Source organism: Pseudocercospora fijiensis, assembly GCF_000340215.1.
Source record: "Pseudocercospora fijiensis CIRAD86 unplaced genomic scaffold MYCFIscaffold_2, whole genome shotgun sequence".
Taxonomy (NCBI): domain Eukaryota; kingdom Fungi; phylum Ascomycota; class Dothideomycetes; order Mycosphaerellales; family Mycosphaerellaceae; genus Pseudocercospora; species Pseudocercospora fijiensis.
In genome coordinates, this window is record NW_006921533.1 from 8,500,088 (window position 1) to 8,515,625 (window position 15,538).

Here is a 15,538-nt window from a genome sequence, read left to right on the forward strand (position 1 = left end):
GGCGACTTTTTGCGCTAATCGTGTCACGGTCATGGAACCCCGTGCTTCCATGGCGATGGGCGGTGCGTCTGGTTGTTGGGGTTTTATTTTGATGACGAACTTCTCGGCGGCGGTTTGTTGGGCTTCGTCGTTGAAGAGGGAAGGGGAGGAGGAGGAGGAGATGGAAGATCTGCTGCTGAGGGGGATGATGGTGGAGGATGTGCTGCTTGCGCGGTCGGCCATGTTGGATTTTTTTTTCTGGTTCGTTGTAAGTCAATGGATCCCTGCTGTTCGTCAAAGTGTTGGTGGAATGGTTTCGATTCTTTTGATATACAATGGAGCTTTGAGACACGACTCGTTGGCGCTGCGTGGTGACGATGGGGTGGTTGTTGTGGCGTCGATCAAACCCCCGATTGGGAAGATGTCTCGAGTCATGTCTGGTTGTCTGGAATCGGGCTACGCGATGTTCAGGGATTTCGGTGATTGTGTTCCTGGCTTGCTGGAGATGCCCATCGAGGCTGAGAAATTTCGAGTCGTTTGTTCAAAGAGGTCAAGTTAAGCTTGTCGCTGTCGCTGTCGCTGCCGTTCATCAAGTCTGGCTATGATTGGCTCGACCGATATCTTGGCACCACTCGGCCCGTGAGGCTGCGGTCGGTGATGCATCCATTGGAGCTCTGAAAGTGACGATGGACCGTGGGATGTCCACCTCAACTGTAGTCTCCCTCTCCGGGTTCTCAAAAAGAGTCGGCACAGGGGGTGGTTCATCAGCCAAAGAGTCCGCGGGAGACTCAGAAACGACTACTGGATGTTGTGCGTTGTTGACTCTATGAGGCTCATCATCGATGCCAGACTCGTCGTCGCCGCCATCAGATTCAGATCCAGAGTCATAGAAGTCATAAGGCTGCTCCTCTCGACATTGATGGTAGGTGTTCGAACCCCCCCCCCCCCCTCCCCTACAGCCCTCGCACGGTATGCTCACCCCATACGTGCATTTCTTGCATGTCGAGCAATGCCATTCTCGCCAGTCGTTGCATTCTTTGCAGACGGGACAATGCCAGGTGCAATCGTCTTGTTCCCAAGCACCATCTGGAGAGTTGTGACCTCCGCGGCAGAAGGAGAAGTAATACTGCTGCCATTCGTCCTCGAGCTCGAACAAGCCAGATCGAAGCAGCTCTTTCATGTGTCGGAAGCCAAGGAGCAGACTGCACTTGACGAGTTTCAGAAGGACAGTTCTACCGGGCAAGCATTCGATGGGAGTATTAGCGAGGCTGTTAATAATGCTAAAGCGAACAAGCAATGTTCTCATAAGACCGGAGACCTCTTGAAGCAGGCTGCTCAATATCTGCGGACCCAGGCTCGACGCAAATCGAAGATGCCGGGTGGTTGGCAGTTGAATTGATGCACTAGGATTCAAAGGTATCTCGGAACAGGCCCTCCGTTCTCTCGTCCGGTACTACTTTTTGCAGTCCCGTCCGTGTCTTCAGATTCTTTGCACAGCTTTCTTCTCTGTTGACCTAGGCTCCGATTTCGTCGTCTTGCCCGCAGATGCTGAGATCCTTCGCTCCATCAGCGCCGGTTGTCTTCGAGTAAATGGAACAATTTCCGACAGCCACGCCTCTGACTCCGAGCTCCTTCAATCCTGCGAACGTCTATCTGAACAACGCTCCGCTGACATGAGAAGCTTCACTCTCATATTGAGTGAAGTGTAAATGCTAGAGATAAGGGGCGCCGGCGAGGATCTCTATGAATTCGTCGCCTGTCTCTGTGTCGTCGTCGTCAATCCAGCCGCTGAAATGAAAGGTAGTTAACCATGATGCAAGGTTCATGAAAGCAGCGTGCCCGCTGGGCTCCATTGCATGAATTCTTCCTGGTCCAAGTCACCCACAACGATTGAGGGCACTGATATATTGTTCGGGTAGAGTGCTTCTGAGACGGCAGTGAATGGCCACGCACTGTTCATGCAGTACCCGGCCGCTTGTCGTGGAAGCGGCTCGGCCTTCACATTGGCGATTCGTATCTCTTGAACATTTCTATGTTCTTTCAAGCTGCCGAAGAATGCCGTTAGCCACAACAGAAAGCGCTCCTTAAGCTCCACGGACCAGAGATCTTCTGCCTTGGCTTCGAGCTTGAATGTGACTGAGCGAGCGCATTGCCATCGCCAGCTTATCGTTCGCTACCACTTTGTAAGTATGCCTTGGCGAGCATGCCGATGTCGCCCAATGTGATCCTGCGATGGCTGTAATGCACTTCGGCGTACGTTTTGAGGACTTTCAATGCAGCATTGTCGATTTACGATGCGAAGTGAGATGAGTGTTTCTGCCGGCACGCTTTTCGCGATCTGCTCGAATATTTCTAGAGGTAGGGAGTCGAGGCTATAGATATTAAATAATAATTAGTTTAAATATATATTTATATTTAGTTGAATATGAATCTGAATATAGATAGACTAAATAGTAGGTCTATTTATATTTAGTCAGATAAGTTCCGGATAGGGCATTCTATAGCTAAAGTAGTAGCAAACCTACCTTACTTCTAGGAAGATACCTTAGGTTATTAGTAAGGGTAGTAAATGCCTATTCCGAGGCGTCCTTTATACTAAAATACTAAAGACTCTTCTAAGAAACAAGATACTATCACTATTAACAAGTAGGCATATCGTAATCGATCTCGCAGCTCGTTTCCCTTCGTCCTCGCCGTCGCTAAGAACTAGACTAAATATTGAACATTTACCTAAATACGCTAGAAGCCATATCCATATTTACTAAATATGTGCTTGTAGGCGGCTGCGCGTGCCTACTAAGTGCGAGCGAAGCTTTCGTACTCCGCTGCCCTTTTGCTGCCCTTCAATCCTTCTCTTTTACTACCTATATTCCTTTTGCTGCCTATGTTCCTGCCTGTTCTGCTTCTCTTTCTGTTTCTTGAATTGCGTCGTCTGCTATGTTGCGCGATACGTAGCGTACATATATCGTGCTTTGGAGCGGGTATTGTTAGCGTATAGTGTTGCTATAGTTAGCGCGTAGTATTAGTGTTATCTGGAAGTCGCGTAAAAGTTGATGCCTAAGGGTAACTATGTAGGATTTAGCCAATCAAACAATCGCATTCCAAAATCCGGGGAGTCACGTGGTGGCTAAACGACGTATTGCACTACTGGCGAGCGAGACTGCTATAGTAGTGCGAGCTTCGCTCGCAAATATAGGGTCTAAGCACCAAATATTTAGTATTTAATATCTATAGTCGAGGCTGGCTATTGCGATAATATATTGGGATCTTGAGATTTGCAGAAGAAGTTAATCAGTAGCGCACACTAAAGCTGACATCGATCGCGAGACGCTGGTGAACACTAGCAAGCAATATAGATACACTAGAAACATCTAAATGCCGCTGGAAATCTCGAGCATTGTCTGAGACGCTGGAACTTGAGAACAACCTTACCATAGAGCGCAACCTGATCGGCAAGTCTCACGAAGAAGATTGGAGATGCAGGGCGAATGGAGATGAGCGGTTTTCCGAGTCACTATCAAGGGACTCTCATTGACACGAAGTAAGAACGGAGGTGGCGCATCTTTTCATACACACGGCATCTTCAGAACCGTCGAGCATAGCCGATACAACACCAACGTCTCACTAGACCATTCTCAAGCCAAACATAGAGAGACAGGATAGGCTGTAGCAAACAGCGTCAGAAGCTCAAAATGTTATTAGCGGTCTATAGCCATCACTTCGGTGCCCAACACGATGCCTATGGATCCAGAGGAAGTCGAGCGCAGACTCGCAGCACCACCCCGACGACGCATTAACCTTGAAACTGCTTCGTGGTCGGACCCGACCTCTTGGACCGACCCAAACGATATCGACAACAATTGTCCAGAATGCGGATATCCTAAGAATCCCTGTCTGTGTAATATGGATATGTCTCAACCTATATTCAAACAAGGCCTCTCAAAAGAAGATTTTAACGAGTTGTGGATATCGAAGTTCCAGACTCATTTAAGTCATTGGCCACGGAATATTCAGAGTCATGAGAGTCGGTATTGGTGGTGTGACAAAGCGATGGATTTGTGTTTTGAGTTGAAAGATGATGCCGAGGAGTAAGTAAGTATACGTACGTACCGGATTCTTTAGTTACTGACTGAGGATCTTTAGGAACGAGATTGATATCGAGTCGTTCCCGAGATTCCCGGAAGGTGTGACTGGGCTGGAAGAAAAGCCTTGGGAATACAAGTTCCAAGGAAATTGTCGGTCGGCTGCTGTGGCGTGTTTGAATATTGTGGATGAGCTCGCTGGTCGGTATGGAAAGTGGCGGAGAGGTCGTCCGGAGAAGGGGGGAGATGCAAAGATCTACAAGACCTTTTCGCCTGAGGCGAGGGCGGCTTGGGAGAGGATGGTCGAGAGGTGGAAGACTGACGATATGAAAAACCTCGTCAAATCGTTTCGATGGTCTTCCCCCCGACCATTGATTACATTGAGCTGATCAAGCACACTCACATCCCTCCTTTCCTCCTCCTCACAAGCATAAACTCCTCATACCTCATCTCCCCCGGCATAACCACACTCCCCTGACTCTCAAACCCCATCTTGATATACATCCCCACAGCACCAGCATTAGCCTCAACAAACACATCTTCGCCCCTAAAATCCGCAATCTCAAACCCCTTCTCCATCAACCTCCTCCCCACCCCCATCCCTTGATACCCCTCATCAACCCCCAAAAGCTCAATCAACCAATGCCTCTTCCCCGTCCCAAAAAACACCTTCCTCCGCCCTTCCACCATCGCATCCATCGCCGGCCGAAACATTTCCGCATCGTGATCCGGCGTGAATGGGTACAAAGAATAGAAACCCGCGGAATCATCATCTGCGTCTAAGAGACGCATACATAGGATTCCGAGTACTTTTGTCGAAGGTGTGTCGTTTCCATCGACTGCGATGAAAACGTGACAGTTGTCGGAAGCGATTTCTTCGAGGAAGATTTTTGTCCACCAGGTTCTCACGAGAGGTGTGTCGGGGAAGCATTTTCGAACGAAGGCGTTTTGGGAGTGGAAGGATCGGGGGAGGATTGTTGTGCAGGAGGGGATGTGGGTTGGGGTTGCTTCGAGGATTTTGAAGTTGTCTTTTGGAGTTGTAGATGACATTTTGGGGGGTTTTTATAGAAGTGTTGATGTAAAGGTGAAGTTGAAGGTTAGGTAGTACGTACACCTCTTGCTATGCCTGTATCGGAATTGACTCTCCCTGTCTGATATGCCAAGACTAGACCGGTATCGCTATATCAATCCGGTTGCTATTATTAACTAAACAATCGCTAACTATCGTATAAGATTTCCTCGGTCCTTATTTATCCCTCGAGAGTATATATCGTTTTCGATATCCGAGAGGCTATCCGATAAGAATTCTTCGGCCTTTTAAGTTACCTTCTAGACTAAATCCCTATCTCTAAGTCTAGGGCCTAAATACTAGTCTAAAGTTATAGATTTAGTAAATCTTACTAGGGCTATAACGAAAGATAATAGCGCTCTTTTAGACTTTCCTACTCTATCCCTAGATAGAGATACTCTATATAGCCTCGGCGAATTATATATAGTTAAAGTTACGCGTACTTTTACTAGTACTACTATCGCCTATAGGTCCTAAGGTTAATTAGCCTAAAAATAGCCTACTAGTCTATAGATTTAGTTAAATAGAGCCTATTCTAGTATAGTAGTTAGCTTAATCTAATCGTTACTAGTATTTCTAATACCGCCGGCCGCCGGCGCTCCTAGTATATTATCCTATATAGTTTCCGCGCCCGGCGTATTCGGATCGCTTACGTTTATCTTCCGAAGTTCTATAGGCCGCTACTAAGGGTAGACGGTTTAGAACTATAAGAAAATAGGTTAATAGCAACGTATAGAATACCCTCTACTAATTATAGTAGTAGATAGTAGAACTAAACCGTATCTTTTTTAAGAATAGGGTAGAGTATTTCCTATTACTTAAACTAAGCTCGATAGCCTTATATAGCTAGTATACCCGCTAAGCCGGCTACCGAGTATCTCCGTACGAGCTACTAAGTATCTCCGCGTATACGCTAAGTAGGCTTTATACTAGCGGATTAGTACTATACGTAATAACCTTATATAACTATTATATAGGATTTGCTAAGGTAGGATAGGAGACTTTACTTGCTTAGGTTCTTATAATAACTAAGTAAGCTACGATTACAAATCGTAGCGGGCTCTCGAATACGAGTCCTTCTTAGGGCGTAACGTCTTCTTCGGACGTTGATGGCATTAGGTAGGATAGCCAAAATAACCTGGTGTAGAGTGTGCTTGTGTGCGGGGTATACATGTTCTGGCACATTGCGGGCTTTTGATCTTGTGGAAGTTGCTTAGAGCGATCAGCGGTGAGATGGGACTCGACTTTCAACCAAACATTCGGTCAGCTTGATGGTGCGCAGTTGCTCAACCGAGACCAGAGCGATGTTCGAATTTTTTCTTTTGTCGGACAGCTTTAGCCGCAGCAGACCAGGAACCTCTCCAGTCAACGTATTACAAGAGCTTCTCAAAGATAACAATAAGGAGCCTGGCTAGTTCAGAGGTCCTGGCCCTGGCAAGAGATCGCCGCGCATTGCCCGACTTCCTTGGTAAGCGATATGTGCCCTATAGTCCGCACAGCCCGAACTCGGAGATTGAGGAGCGTAGAAGTGTGCCAAAACCAAAGAAGCGATGAGATGAGGCTGAGGTACGTGATCTTGCATTGCATCGTGGCCCTGCACAGCGTCAAGATATCGCCGGATAAGACGGACGGTATTCTCTCGATCAGCAGCGCGAGAATTGATACCAGCAGCTTCTAAAGCAAGTTGTTCTTCGGACTTGTGGTAGATGTGATAGCTGAGCATGAGTACAGCGTGATACGTTTCGAGCTTGAAGAAAGCTCCGTAACCGGAGAGAAGGCGATCGAAGTGATCTGGGGTATTGCTAGGGTCCAAAGCAGCGATGACATCCTGGAGATGTTGCGTGGCGAGTGCGATCGATAGATCTCGTGAATAGTGGTAAGCGGCAAGGTCCAAGGTTGCGAAGGGACGATGGACGGCGGAGAGAAAGGATCGATAGATACCGTTGACGAAGCGATGTTGGAAGGATTTGTCATGGGGTGAGTCGGAAGAGAGTGCTGGGGCCATGATTTGCGTCAAAGCTCGACCGAGAGAAATTGCTGTGTCGAATGGCGCGTGTGTTTCGACGTTCAAGAGATGGGCGATCTTGTAGCGCACAGACAGAGATCGTGACAGCGCTCGGCCGAGGCGAATGTCGTGGAGATGCCGAGTGGTACTGTCATCGTCAGCGAGATTTGCAGCCTCGCTGGCCGAAAGTTGACTATCGAGATGCAGCCACGGTAAGGATGGCGGACTTCCAGACGCTATGCAAGCTTGAAGGTCGAGACCCACAAGTGCTTCCCACAAGCCTCGACGATTGCCGCCTTTTGCCCAAGCAGAGGGTCGATGTAGGCCAATCACCATTCCTGCCCTCAAAGCTGAGCCGGTGAAGATGTAGTCGGCAACTGGATCAAGTTTAAGTAGCTGCCGCGTGAAATTGATCAGCGCCCACATGCGAACCGTGTCAATGTCGAACTCGCGCAGATCCATTGCAGTGGAAGGCGCAGAAGCAGCGAGATCAAGCCAGCCGAGTGCGACGTCTTGCGTGACGACTTGTCGTTGTTCCGGAAGGGTGGCATTTCCCAAAGCGAGGACCATGAGCGCCTCCATGACGAAGCAAATCTTCACACTCCGCGGATCTTCCAACATGGCGTTGAAGGCGATCTCGAAGGTCGGACGATACAAAATCGGACAGACCTTGTTGAATGTGTCGAAGTATCGTTCCAACAAAAGCCCCGCGGTCTCTTTCGATGGAATCTCGTCGTAGATATTTGCAGATGCCTGTCCCTGAATGTGCTGGGCATGTCGTTCATGACTTCGACCAGGATTTACGGAAATTTCCTGACCATCGTAGGCACCACTTTCAGCCGCTCGGAGCGGATCCGGGGATTGGGTTGCAGGTGCATCGTCTTGGGCGAATGCGAGAAGTGGTTTGAAGGGGCCCAGGTAAAAGGAGTAGTGACTGCGACCTCGTGTGGGGAATTCCGTCGTCCAGACATGGAGCAATTCTGATGATGAGGAGCGTTGGGTTTGCGGCACAGCTGGACTGGCGGATGGAGGGGCATGGATATAAATTCGGGCCGGATCGAGCCGCGACTCAGCAGACGTTGAAGTTTCGACGTGATGTGGCTGTGGCGGCGAGTCGATGCGTACTGGTAAGCCATCTGGGTACTGGCAATCGTGCTCTCGGTGATGCCGGACACATTGATCGCATGGTTTCTGGGTAGAAATCGATTAGCATGCCGCCTCGAAATGGAGAGCATCGATCGCTCGTACCTGCTGATTGCATTTCACCTTGCGTTGATGGCACGGGGCACAAGTTGTGCGTGGCCGTGGTCGTCGCTGGCGCTTGCGCTTGCGCTGGGGTAGTTCGATATCGTCCATTCCGCGAGCGAGAGGAGGTGCATCGGGTCGAGAAAGCTCTGCAGCGTGGTCGGCCGGCGGCAAATTTCTCTTCGGCGCCGAGCTCTTGGCAATGTTATGCTTGATACTGGATGCTATCCCGGAGAAGCGCCAATCGACAAGGCCGAGACAAAGATTGGAAAAGTCGAAAGGAAAGAAGCTGCCGGTAAAAAACTGTCCATCATCATCGCGACATAAAATGCTTGTCCTGTCACCTCAAAGCTTCCCAGAACTTCGCCATCGTTGAATGCCATCGCTACTACTCTGACCACTCCGATCTCTCGACACTTCTCTCGCCCGAACATTGGGCATCTGGCCTTCATGCTCCATCCCGATCGAATCTTCTTCCTCAGCCTTCTTACCTCCCGCAGCGCGCTCGTCGAAGAAAGCTGCCGAACACCCCGCGAGCTCGAGAGGGCTGGAAGATGCGCCCTGCACGAGACCAATGCCGGCACTATGCGTAAGACTGATCAAAGTCAAGAAAAGTCCAACGCCGACTGTAGTAGCCATCTTGATGCTGTGCGGGATCGCTCTTGCGAGCCATTGTCGAAGGCCTAGGATGGTCAAGGCAACGAAAATGAAGCCCTCGGCAAAGACAGCCGTGAGGGCGGTGGTGTAGGGGATGTACCACCGACGTTGAAAGCACAGGATGCATTCAAGCCCATTCCAGGCGCCACGGCGATTGGCGTTGACCGAGATGATGCAGCCCATGGCAAAGAAGGTAGCCAGACCGGCCCGGATCTCGGTGAAGAAGCATGTGCCTTTTCTCTCCTTGGGCCATGCCCATTTTGCCCGTGTTGTGCGAATACATGTCCGCTGCCTTCAAGCCGGAAGTAGAATAGCGGCCGACGCCGCATTGGCTTTGTGGACCCACGCTGAATAGCCCATATTTCCAGTCTCTGTTCCGTTCCCTATGCTTTGATATATGCGAAATCGTGCGTGCCCAATTTTTCGGGGCGGATGGATCTTCGCGCCCGGGTACACGCCAAGCTCGAGCACTGATCATTCGCACGCAAGCGTGACACCAAGCGAAGCATTTTACGTGCTTGGCTGCGTCGACCATTTCGGTAGGAGAACGCAGAGACATGCTGCAGTCAGACCGACAGAACTTTGACCTTCTGAACTCGACGCCGCCGAGAAACTCCCGACTTTGAGGTAAGCTGAGGAAAGAAGATGTCACTCGCCGCCGTGATGGAAACGCACAGTACTCCACAACTTGAATCCGCGCCCATTCAGGATCTGCGAGGGCGCTCGAATGTGGATATGCACAGCAGAGCAGTCAAGGCTGGTTTGCTACAAGCTCTCGGACTCAGTCTAGCGGGTGAAATTCATCGAAAGCTTGAGATTGGGAAGAATGAGCACGTGCTCACTGGCGGATATTCATTACAGACGCAGGTATGAGGATCTAAATCGCCACAGCGATTCTGTTCGTCTGGTACTTCCTGGTATTCGGAATGCACAGAGAGCAGATCATGGCACAGCTTCCGAATGCAATCGAAGTGTACCTGTTGACCACGTTAGTCCGAGTTCATGCTTCATCAGGCACGGTAACACTCACCAGACGAGATGTAGTGCATTGGCGTATGCCCATTGAACACCAGTCGTAGCCGCCGCGATGACTTGCGGTGTGATTCCGGGAACTTGAGCGAGTGCTTCAGCGGTGGGTGTCGTCAAAAAGGTGCCAACGAAGAGCTCCGCGCTGGTCAATGGCAGCCCAGCTTTTACAGCATACTCGCCGACAAGCTTTGGCAGCTCGGTTTTGAGCTTGTCAGTGAAGACGGAGTAGTAGATGCTGTATCCAATGGCTCCACCAACAGCTCGCACGGACAGAGAGAGAGCAGCGCAAGTCGTGATGAGCGCATCCGGACAAGCGATCATAGCCACCGTGGCTGCCGGCACAATCACGCCGCCCAGACCAAATGCTGAGAACGACGCCAGCGTGACGCTCTGGTATTGATTGGTGGGATCCATGCTTGCAAGAGAGCCTCCGAAAGCTGTGAGCATGACTGACGCAGCGAACAAGATGTAGTTGCAGTTCGCAGGGAAGTATGATAGCAAGCCGCACTGATGCCATCGTCAGTAATCTGAACGGTGTGGAAGGCACATCGGAACACGAACCCAAAATATCGCTCCAACAGCCGTTGATAATCCCACAGGCAAGCCACGGTAGCCAATTGCGATTGGGGACGGATCCCAAACCGAGCGGATCGTCAATGGCCAAAAGTTGAGCAAGCTGAAGAAGTTCATGCCGGCGACGAAGGCAACGGCAAAGGAGAAGCCAACGACCCGCTGGCCGAGGAAGAGTTCTTTGGGAACCATGGGGTGCTTGGCAAACTTCCACTCCCACACGAACCAGGCGAGGAGAAGAGCGATGCCGAAGAGGAGATTGCACAGCACGTACACCGACTTCCAAGGATGATTGTAGCCGCCTGCCTGCAAAGCAACGAGGAGGAGCGTGAGACCGGTAATGGAAAGGAAGCCTCCAACGTAGTCAATCCGCTTGAGAACTTGCTTGAATCGCATGCCCTCAGCACGAACGTGTGCGCGAGGGAAGTAGAAAATGGCCAATCCAACAAGAGTGATTGCGTTGTAGATCAACGAGATCCACGAGCCCCAGCGCCAAGTCCGGTTCGATCCACGAGTGGTGAAGAGCTCAGTATACATGACATAAGGGCAAAAGGGCAAGACAAAGGCAGTCAAGACGGCCAAAGAATAGCCTCTCTGCTTGACGGGCACAATTTCCGAAAGACCAGCGAGACCCGTGAGCTCGCCAACGCCGGCACCAGCGCCCGCGAGAGCCATGCCGGAAAGTGCTTGGTCCAGGTTATGAGCGGTTCCGAGCAGGATGCAGCCCACGACCAGTAGCGTCGCACCAAACAGGGCGATATATCGCTTGCCGAAAAGATCTTGAAGATAGCCTACGAAGGGGGCTACAGCGGCGATGGAGAGAGTGTTGGCTACCGGAAGCCAACCGATGACATCTGCTGCATCAATATCCTCTGCAATCAAGCTGAGTGAAGCGCCTGTGAAGTAAAGAGGAAGTTGAGATCCTAGGGAAGAATTAGCAGGCGTCATGCTCCAAGCGGAAATTTCAGACTGACCAGTATACAACATGGCGAGGAAAGCACAAACCAGGAGGCGTTTCACAGTCCATCCTACTTTGCCGTCCGAGTCGTCGCCTTTGAATGCCTGATGATTTTCGAGATCGACCGCGGCCAGGAGGGTCTCATTTGTTTCGGTCTTCTCGAGTGGGTTGTGATATTGAGCGGTTGGAGTGGCTGCTTCTGAAGGGAGAGTCTCCACACGCTCGAGCTCGCCTTTCTTGTGGTGATCAGGCATGACTGTGATTTCCTCGGGCAAGGTGGAAGGGATCAAGAGGTAGGACGAGGTGTGCACAGCAGTGCGGCAGAGAGTTGGGCAGGGACCTATATGCTCACAGCAATTCAATCTAGCCTCTTGCCCGCAAGAGGGGAACGTGTCGGTGCAAACAGCACTAGGTCATATACAGGTCGTTCACCTTTGATGATCTGTCGACAGGCTCGAGTCAACTTTTGAGCGTGCTAGAGCGCCGCGCGCGGCATTCTTCCTGTGCGGCGAGTGAAGGCTCCCAGCTCAAACCAACAGCAAAGCACGGACACGGCAGACAGATGCTCTAGCAGATCCTTGTCTGCATGCCGCGTGCAGAACATGGTGGCGAGCAGACATAGGCGAGTGGATCGCGCGAAGGAGGGATAGTCGGCGCGTGTTGGTGAGGTACACCGATTTTGTATCCAGAGCACGTCCAATGGGAGAGTTGAGGCTGTATGGTATCTGGGGGTCTAGTCATGCGCCATGTGCGGAGAAAGAAGCTGGGGTGCAGGAGGCGTTCGCATGGCTCGCAATTCCTGGCTGTTCCGTCGACCGCCAGGCTCTTCTGGGTCTCTGGTGGCCACTGGCCAGACCAGGTGAGCCTCGAAGGGACAAGTTCCGTGAGTAGGTGTGACGGCTGGAAGTAATGGCTCGGCAGAGGGTGAAAGTAGTATGGTACCACATAGCGGCATTTCTCGCGCATGTCTCGGGCTGGAGGGACCAAAGCCTCTTCCAGCAGATCCAGGGTTGGACGGCGAACGGCGAGCGGCGAGGAGGCCATATACATAAATTTGCTACATTGCGTGAGGACCGGATAGAGGTCCTGCGCGGGGCTGGGATGGTGAGCAAGCTGCGGAGTGCGGACATGGGCCATGGCCACGGAGTTGGAGTTGGTACAGATGTTCATCCGCTCAGGCTGAAACGAGACGGATGCCTCAGTAGTCTGATCGTGCACATATGAAATCACGATTCCAGGTCGCTGTCGTTACCAGAAGCAGGAGCAGGAGCACGCAAGCACGCAAGCAAGCAAGAAGCTAAGAAGTTGCCTTGAAGTTGGCGGCTTGCGCGCTTGCCAAGCATTGGAAGCATGACTCCCTCGGCTGTTCAACTTTCACAACACTCTATCGACACCGCCCTCGCCGTTTCCACTCTTCGCGACATGTCTATCAGCATCCGCCATGTTGTACATCCTATTCGACATGCTAGCTTACATGTTGAGCAGATCTCAGCCCATGCCAGAAACACGCCCTGATGCTCAAACGTCACCGACAACACGATGCCGCTTCCTAGAGCTGCCTGCCGAGTTGCGCAACCACATCTATTGCTTCGTAGCAAACGGACACCTCATGGATGATCTGTGGAACAACCAGCCAGGCTTGCTACACATGCGGAATCGGCAGATCCGCGAAGAATTTGCTGATATCTGGTACAACAAAATCATGGTAGCTCAGTACTACGACCTCAAAGAGTCTGCGTGGAAAGAAGCGCCGGATGGCATTGTGAAAATCGTGCTCGACAGTCAACAAGATGGAGGCGATGGAGTCTGGATTGATGGTAGTCGTGGTGAGCAGGCGTGCAGAGGCGTCTTCAGCGACAGACTCAAGACCCGTCAAGATAGTGTAGAGCAGGCGCAGGCAGATGCGGAATTTGACCGCGATTGGAATGGCGAATACCCTGTCAGCTATCTCGCCAACATCGTACTCGAACTCAATGGTCGAGGTTGGAACGGAGGCATCAACTGCACAAACGCTCAAATTAATGCAGCTATGATTTCGGGAGAGAAGCAGCGGACATTGAAGAAGTGGTTTATCGAGAACAAGCTGACCTGATTCACAACTACGACGCTGGAAAGGACCACTCAACACGGACTTGGCTTCCTGTGCCACTCGATGCGCAGCGGAGTCAAGACAGGCACGGAAGACGGGAGAGCTCTTCCAGGTGAGGCTCTTTGCAAGCTCTCGGCCTCGACTCGATGTGAAGGACTCGACTGTGCTCTGCTTGCGGAAACCAGGGTGGAATATATGCATGTGAGGGGACTGTAACAAGCTCCAGTTCACATTACTCAGCTCTAGAACAACTCCAAGACTCTGCAGTCGCTTGGCACGGCGGATCAGTCTGTTGCTCTCTCAATTCTCAGAAGTCAGCTCAGCTTCAGCTCAGAAGTGAGAAGCTTTGGGCAGCTCACATGATCGCGCGACTGCCCGCGAACCCTATCTGGTGACGTAATCACCGACGCGACCTTGCATCTTCATCACAGTAGGAGAACTTCGCGCTTCTATATCACCACCACAAGCCCAATGGGCGTCGATCATGATAGCGCACATGCGCAACACGGGGAACACTATCCATATGGCACAGCGATGAGCAGTTCCTATGCTTCTGCTTCATACCCGTCTGTGCCCGCGCCGCCAGCCAGCCAGCATTCAAAACCGCGTTGTGGCCAGCACCAGCGCGACGCACCTATCGACGTGACCGAAGACACGAGAAAGAAGCGCAAAGGAAAACGGAAGAGCGCAGGGGTAGATGATGAAGATAATGGCGATGGGAAGTCTGCTAAGAAGAAGGCCAAGTCCAAAGATGAGGAGAAGCGACTCAAGCGCTGGCGACCTCGTGCCCCAAATGCTTATCACGAGATTCGCAGTCGTGCCTTGACTCAACGCATGTTTGTCATTGACAGGCAGCGGCATCCACCTGATGACAATGTTGAAGAGAGCCAACGCCACCCGACCGAAACCCTGTCCATTGCCGGCACAACAGGCAATATCTACACCATTGTCATCGACAAGAAGCCTACGTGCGACTGTCCACACGCGAAGAAGGGAAACCAATGCAAACATGTCATCTATGCTCTCGCTCGTGTACTTCGCGTGCGCGCCGACTTGGAATATCAGCTCGCGTTCATCTCCTCAGAGCTACGCGAGATCTTCGAGAAAGCACCTCCACTGCCTACCGCGACCGGCGATGAAACAGCGAAAGACGGCAATCGCAAACCTGTTGAAGGCGAATGTCCGATCTGCTGCGTCGACTTCGAGCCAGAGAACGCCAAAGAAGAGATCGTGTACTGCAAAGCGGCGTGCGGCAACAACATACACAAGGAGTGCTTTGCGCAGTGGGCTGCGACGAAGACGAATGGCAATGTCACATGCCCGTTTTGTCGCACGCCTTGGGAGAGCGATGAGGATACCGTCAAGACAGTCGCGAAGACTGGACAAAAGAATGCTGAAGGCTATGTCAACGTCGCTGGACAGCTTGGGTTGAGTGGTCGGCGGGATTACTCCACGTACAATGAGTTCTGGCTGCGGCGCCAAGGACGGTATTATGACGACTATTGAAGTGCAGTGGCGCATGAAGTTACGAAGAGATGACTTGGTGTGATTCAGATCTCGATGCATGTTCGAACCCGAGCTGCAGGAATTGTGTGTTTTGGGAAGACTTTGCAATATTTGAAGCCAGCCCATGGAACTTGTATCTGCCTCTATATGGACCTCACAATGCCAGCTCTAATTCCGACTTCACTCCTTCGACACGACCAGGTAGACTGCCTCCCACCGCCGCTCCTATCTTGCACCCTGTTGGAACTGCCCCCCTATACCGACGAGATCCTGCGAGACCGTGTGTTCCCCGTAGCTCGATCTCGATCCATTCTCCCTGCCTTGAGTCCTATCGCTCCCACATATTGCC

General features: G+C 51.4%; 8 protein-coding genes across 8 annotated transcripts; 4 read left to right on the top strand and 4 right to left on the bottom strand.

Moving 5' to 3' along the window:
• Nucleotides 1-31: 31 nt before the first annotated feature.
• On the top strand, nucleotides 32-1,656 carry MYCFIDRAFT_172768 (uncharacterized protein; the record flags this gene model as incomplete). Its single annotated transcript, XM_007925958.1, has 5 exons — nucleotides 32-528; nucleotides 574-618; nucleotides 652-1,358; nucleotides 1,387-1,554; nucleotides 1,589-1,656. The coding sequence occupies 5 exons, from the start codon at nucleotides 32-34 to the stop codon at nucleotides 1,654-1,656; spliced, it is 1,485 nt and encodes a 494-aa protein (XP_007924149.1).
• A 35-nt stretch (nucleotides 1,657-1,691) lies between these two features.
• Nucleotides 1,692-2,735, bottom strand: MYCFIDRAFT_172769 (uncharacterized protein; the record flags this gene model as incomplete). Its single annotated transcript, XM_007925959.1, has 7 exons — nucleotides 1,692-1,846; nucleotides 1,880-1,905; nucleotides 1,929-2,009; nucleotides 2,049-2,115; nucleotides 2,160-2,246; nucleotides 2,273-2,306; nucleotides 2,718-2,735. 7 exons carry the CDS (start codon nucleotides 2,733-2,735, stop codon nucleotides 1,692-1,694), a joined length of 468 nt encoding a protein of 155 aa, XP_007924150.1.
• A 128-nt stretch (nucleotides 2,736-2,863) lies between these two features.
• Nucleotides 2,864-4,058, top strand: MYCFIDRAFT_172770 (uncharacterized protein; the record flags this gene model as incomplete). Its single annotated transcript, XM_007925960.1, has 9 exons — nucleotides 2,864-2,909; nucleotides 2,935-2,960; nucleotides 3,030-3,102; nucleotides 3,275-3,312; nucleotides 3,386-3,489; nucleotides 3,522-3,597; nucleotides 3,630-3,657; nucleotides 3,692-4,018; nucleotides 4,048-4,058. The coding sequence occupies 9 exons, from the start codon at nucleotides 2,864-2,866 to the stop codon at nucleotides 4,056-4,058; spliced, it is 729 nt and encodes a 242-aa protein (XP_007924151.1).
• A 402-nt stretch (nucleotides 4,059-4,460) lies between these two features.
• MYCFIDRAFT_29868 (uncharacterized protein) lies at nucleotides 4,461-5,111 on the bottom strand (the record flags this gene model as incomplete). The annotated part of the gene is made up of 1 exon (XM_007924167.1): nucleotides 4,461-5,111. One exon carries the CDS (start codon nucleotides 5,109-5,111, stop codon nucleotides 4,461-4,463), a length of 651 nt encoding a protein of 216 aa, XP_007922358.1.
• A 1,430-nt stretch (nucleotides 5,112-6,541) lies between these two features.
• MYCFIDRAFT_89763 (uncharacterized protein) lies at nucleotides 6,542-9,220 on the bottom strand (the record flags this gene model as incomplete). The annotated part of the gene is made up of 2 exons (XM_007925961.1): nucleotides 6,542-8,115; nucleotides 8,872-9,220. The coding sequence occupies 2 exons, from the start codon at nucleotides 9,218-9,220 to the stop codon at nucleotides 6,542-6,544; spliced, it is 1,923 nt and encodes a 640-aa protein (XP_007924152.1).
• A 694-nt stretch (nucleotides 9,221-9,914) lies between these two features.
• MYCFIDRAFT_97314 (uncharacterized protein) lies at nucleotides 9,915-11,737 on the bottom strand (the record flags this gene model as incomplete). Its single annotated transcript, XM_007925962.2, has 3 exons — nucleotides 9,915-10,014; nucleotides 10,068-10,515; nucleotides 10,675-11,737. Coding segments are annotated over 3 exons (1,611 nt in total), but the record flags the coding sequence as incomplete, so codon positions are not given.
• A 1,298-nt stretch (nucleotides 11,738-13,035) lies between these two features.
• On the top strand, nucleotides 13,036-13,686 carry MYCFIDRAFT_77130 (uncharacterized protein; the record flags this gene model as incomplete). Its single annotated transcript, XM_007924551.1, has 1 exon — nucleotides 13,036-13,686. The coding sequence occupies one exon, from the start codon at nucleotides 13,036-13,038 to the stop codon at nucleotides 13,684-13,686; it is 651 nt and encodes a 216-aa protein (XP_007922742.1).
• A 460-nt stretch (nucleotides 13,687-14,146) lies between these two features.
• MYCFIDRAFT_210692 (uncharacterized protein) lies at nucleotides 14,147-15,371 on the top strand. Its single transcript, XM_007925963.1, has one exon. The coding sequence runs from the start codon at nucleotides 14,155-14,157 to the stop codon at nucleotides 15,187-15,189; it is 1,035 nt and encodes a 344-aa protein (XP_007924154.1). The 5' UTR covers nucleotides 14,147-14,154; the 3' UTR covers nucleotides 15,190-15,371.
• The last annotated feature ends 167 nt before the right edge of the window (nucleotides 15,372-15,538 follow it).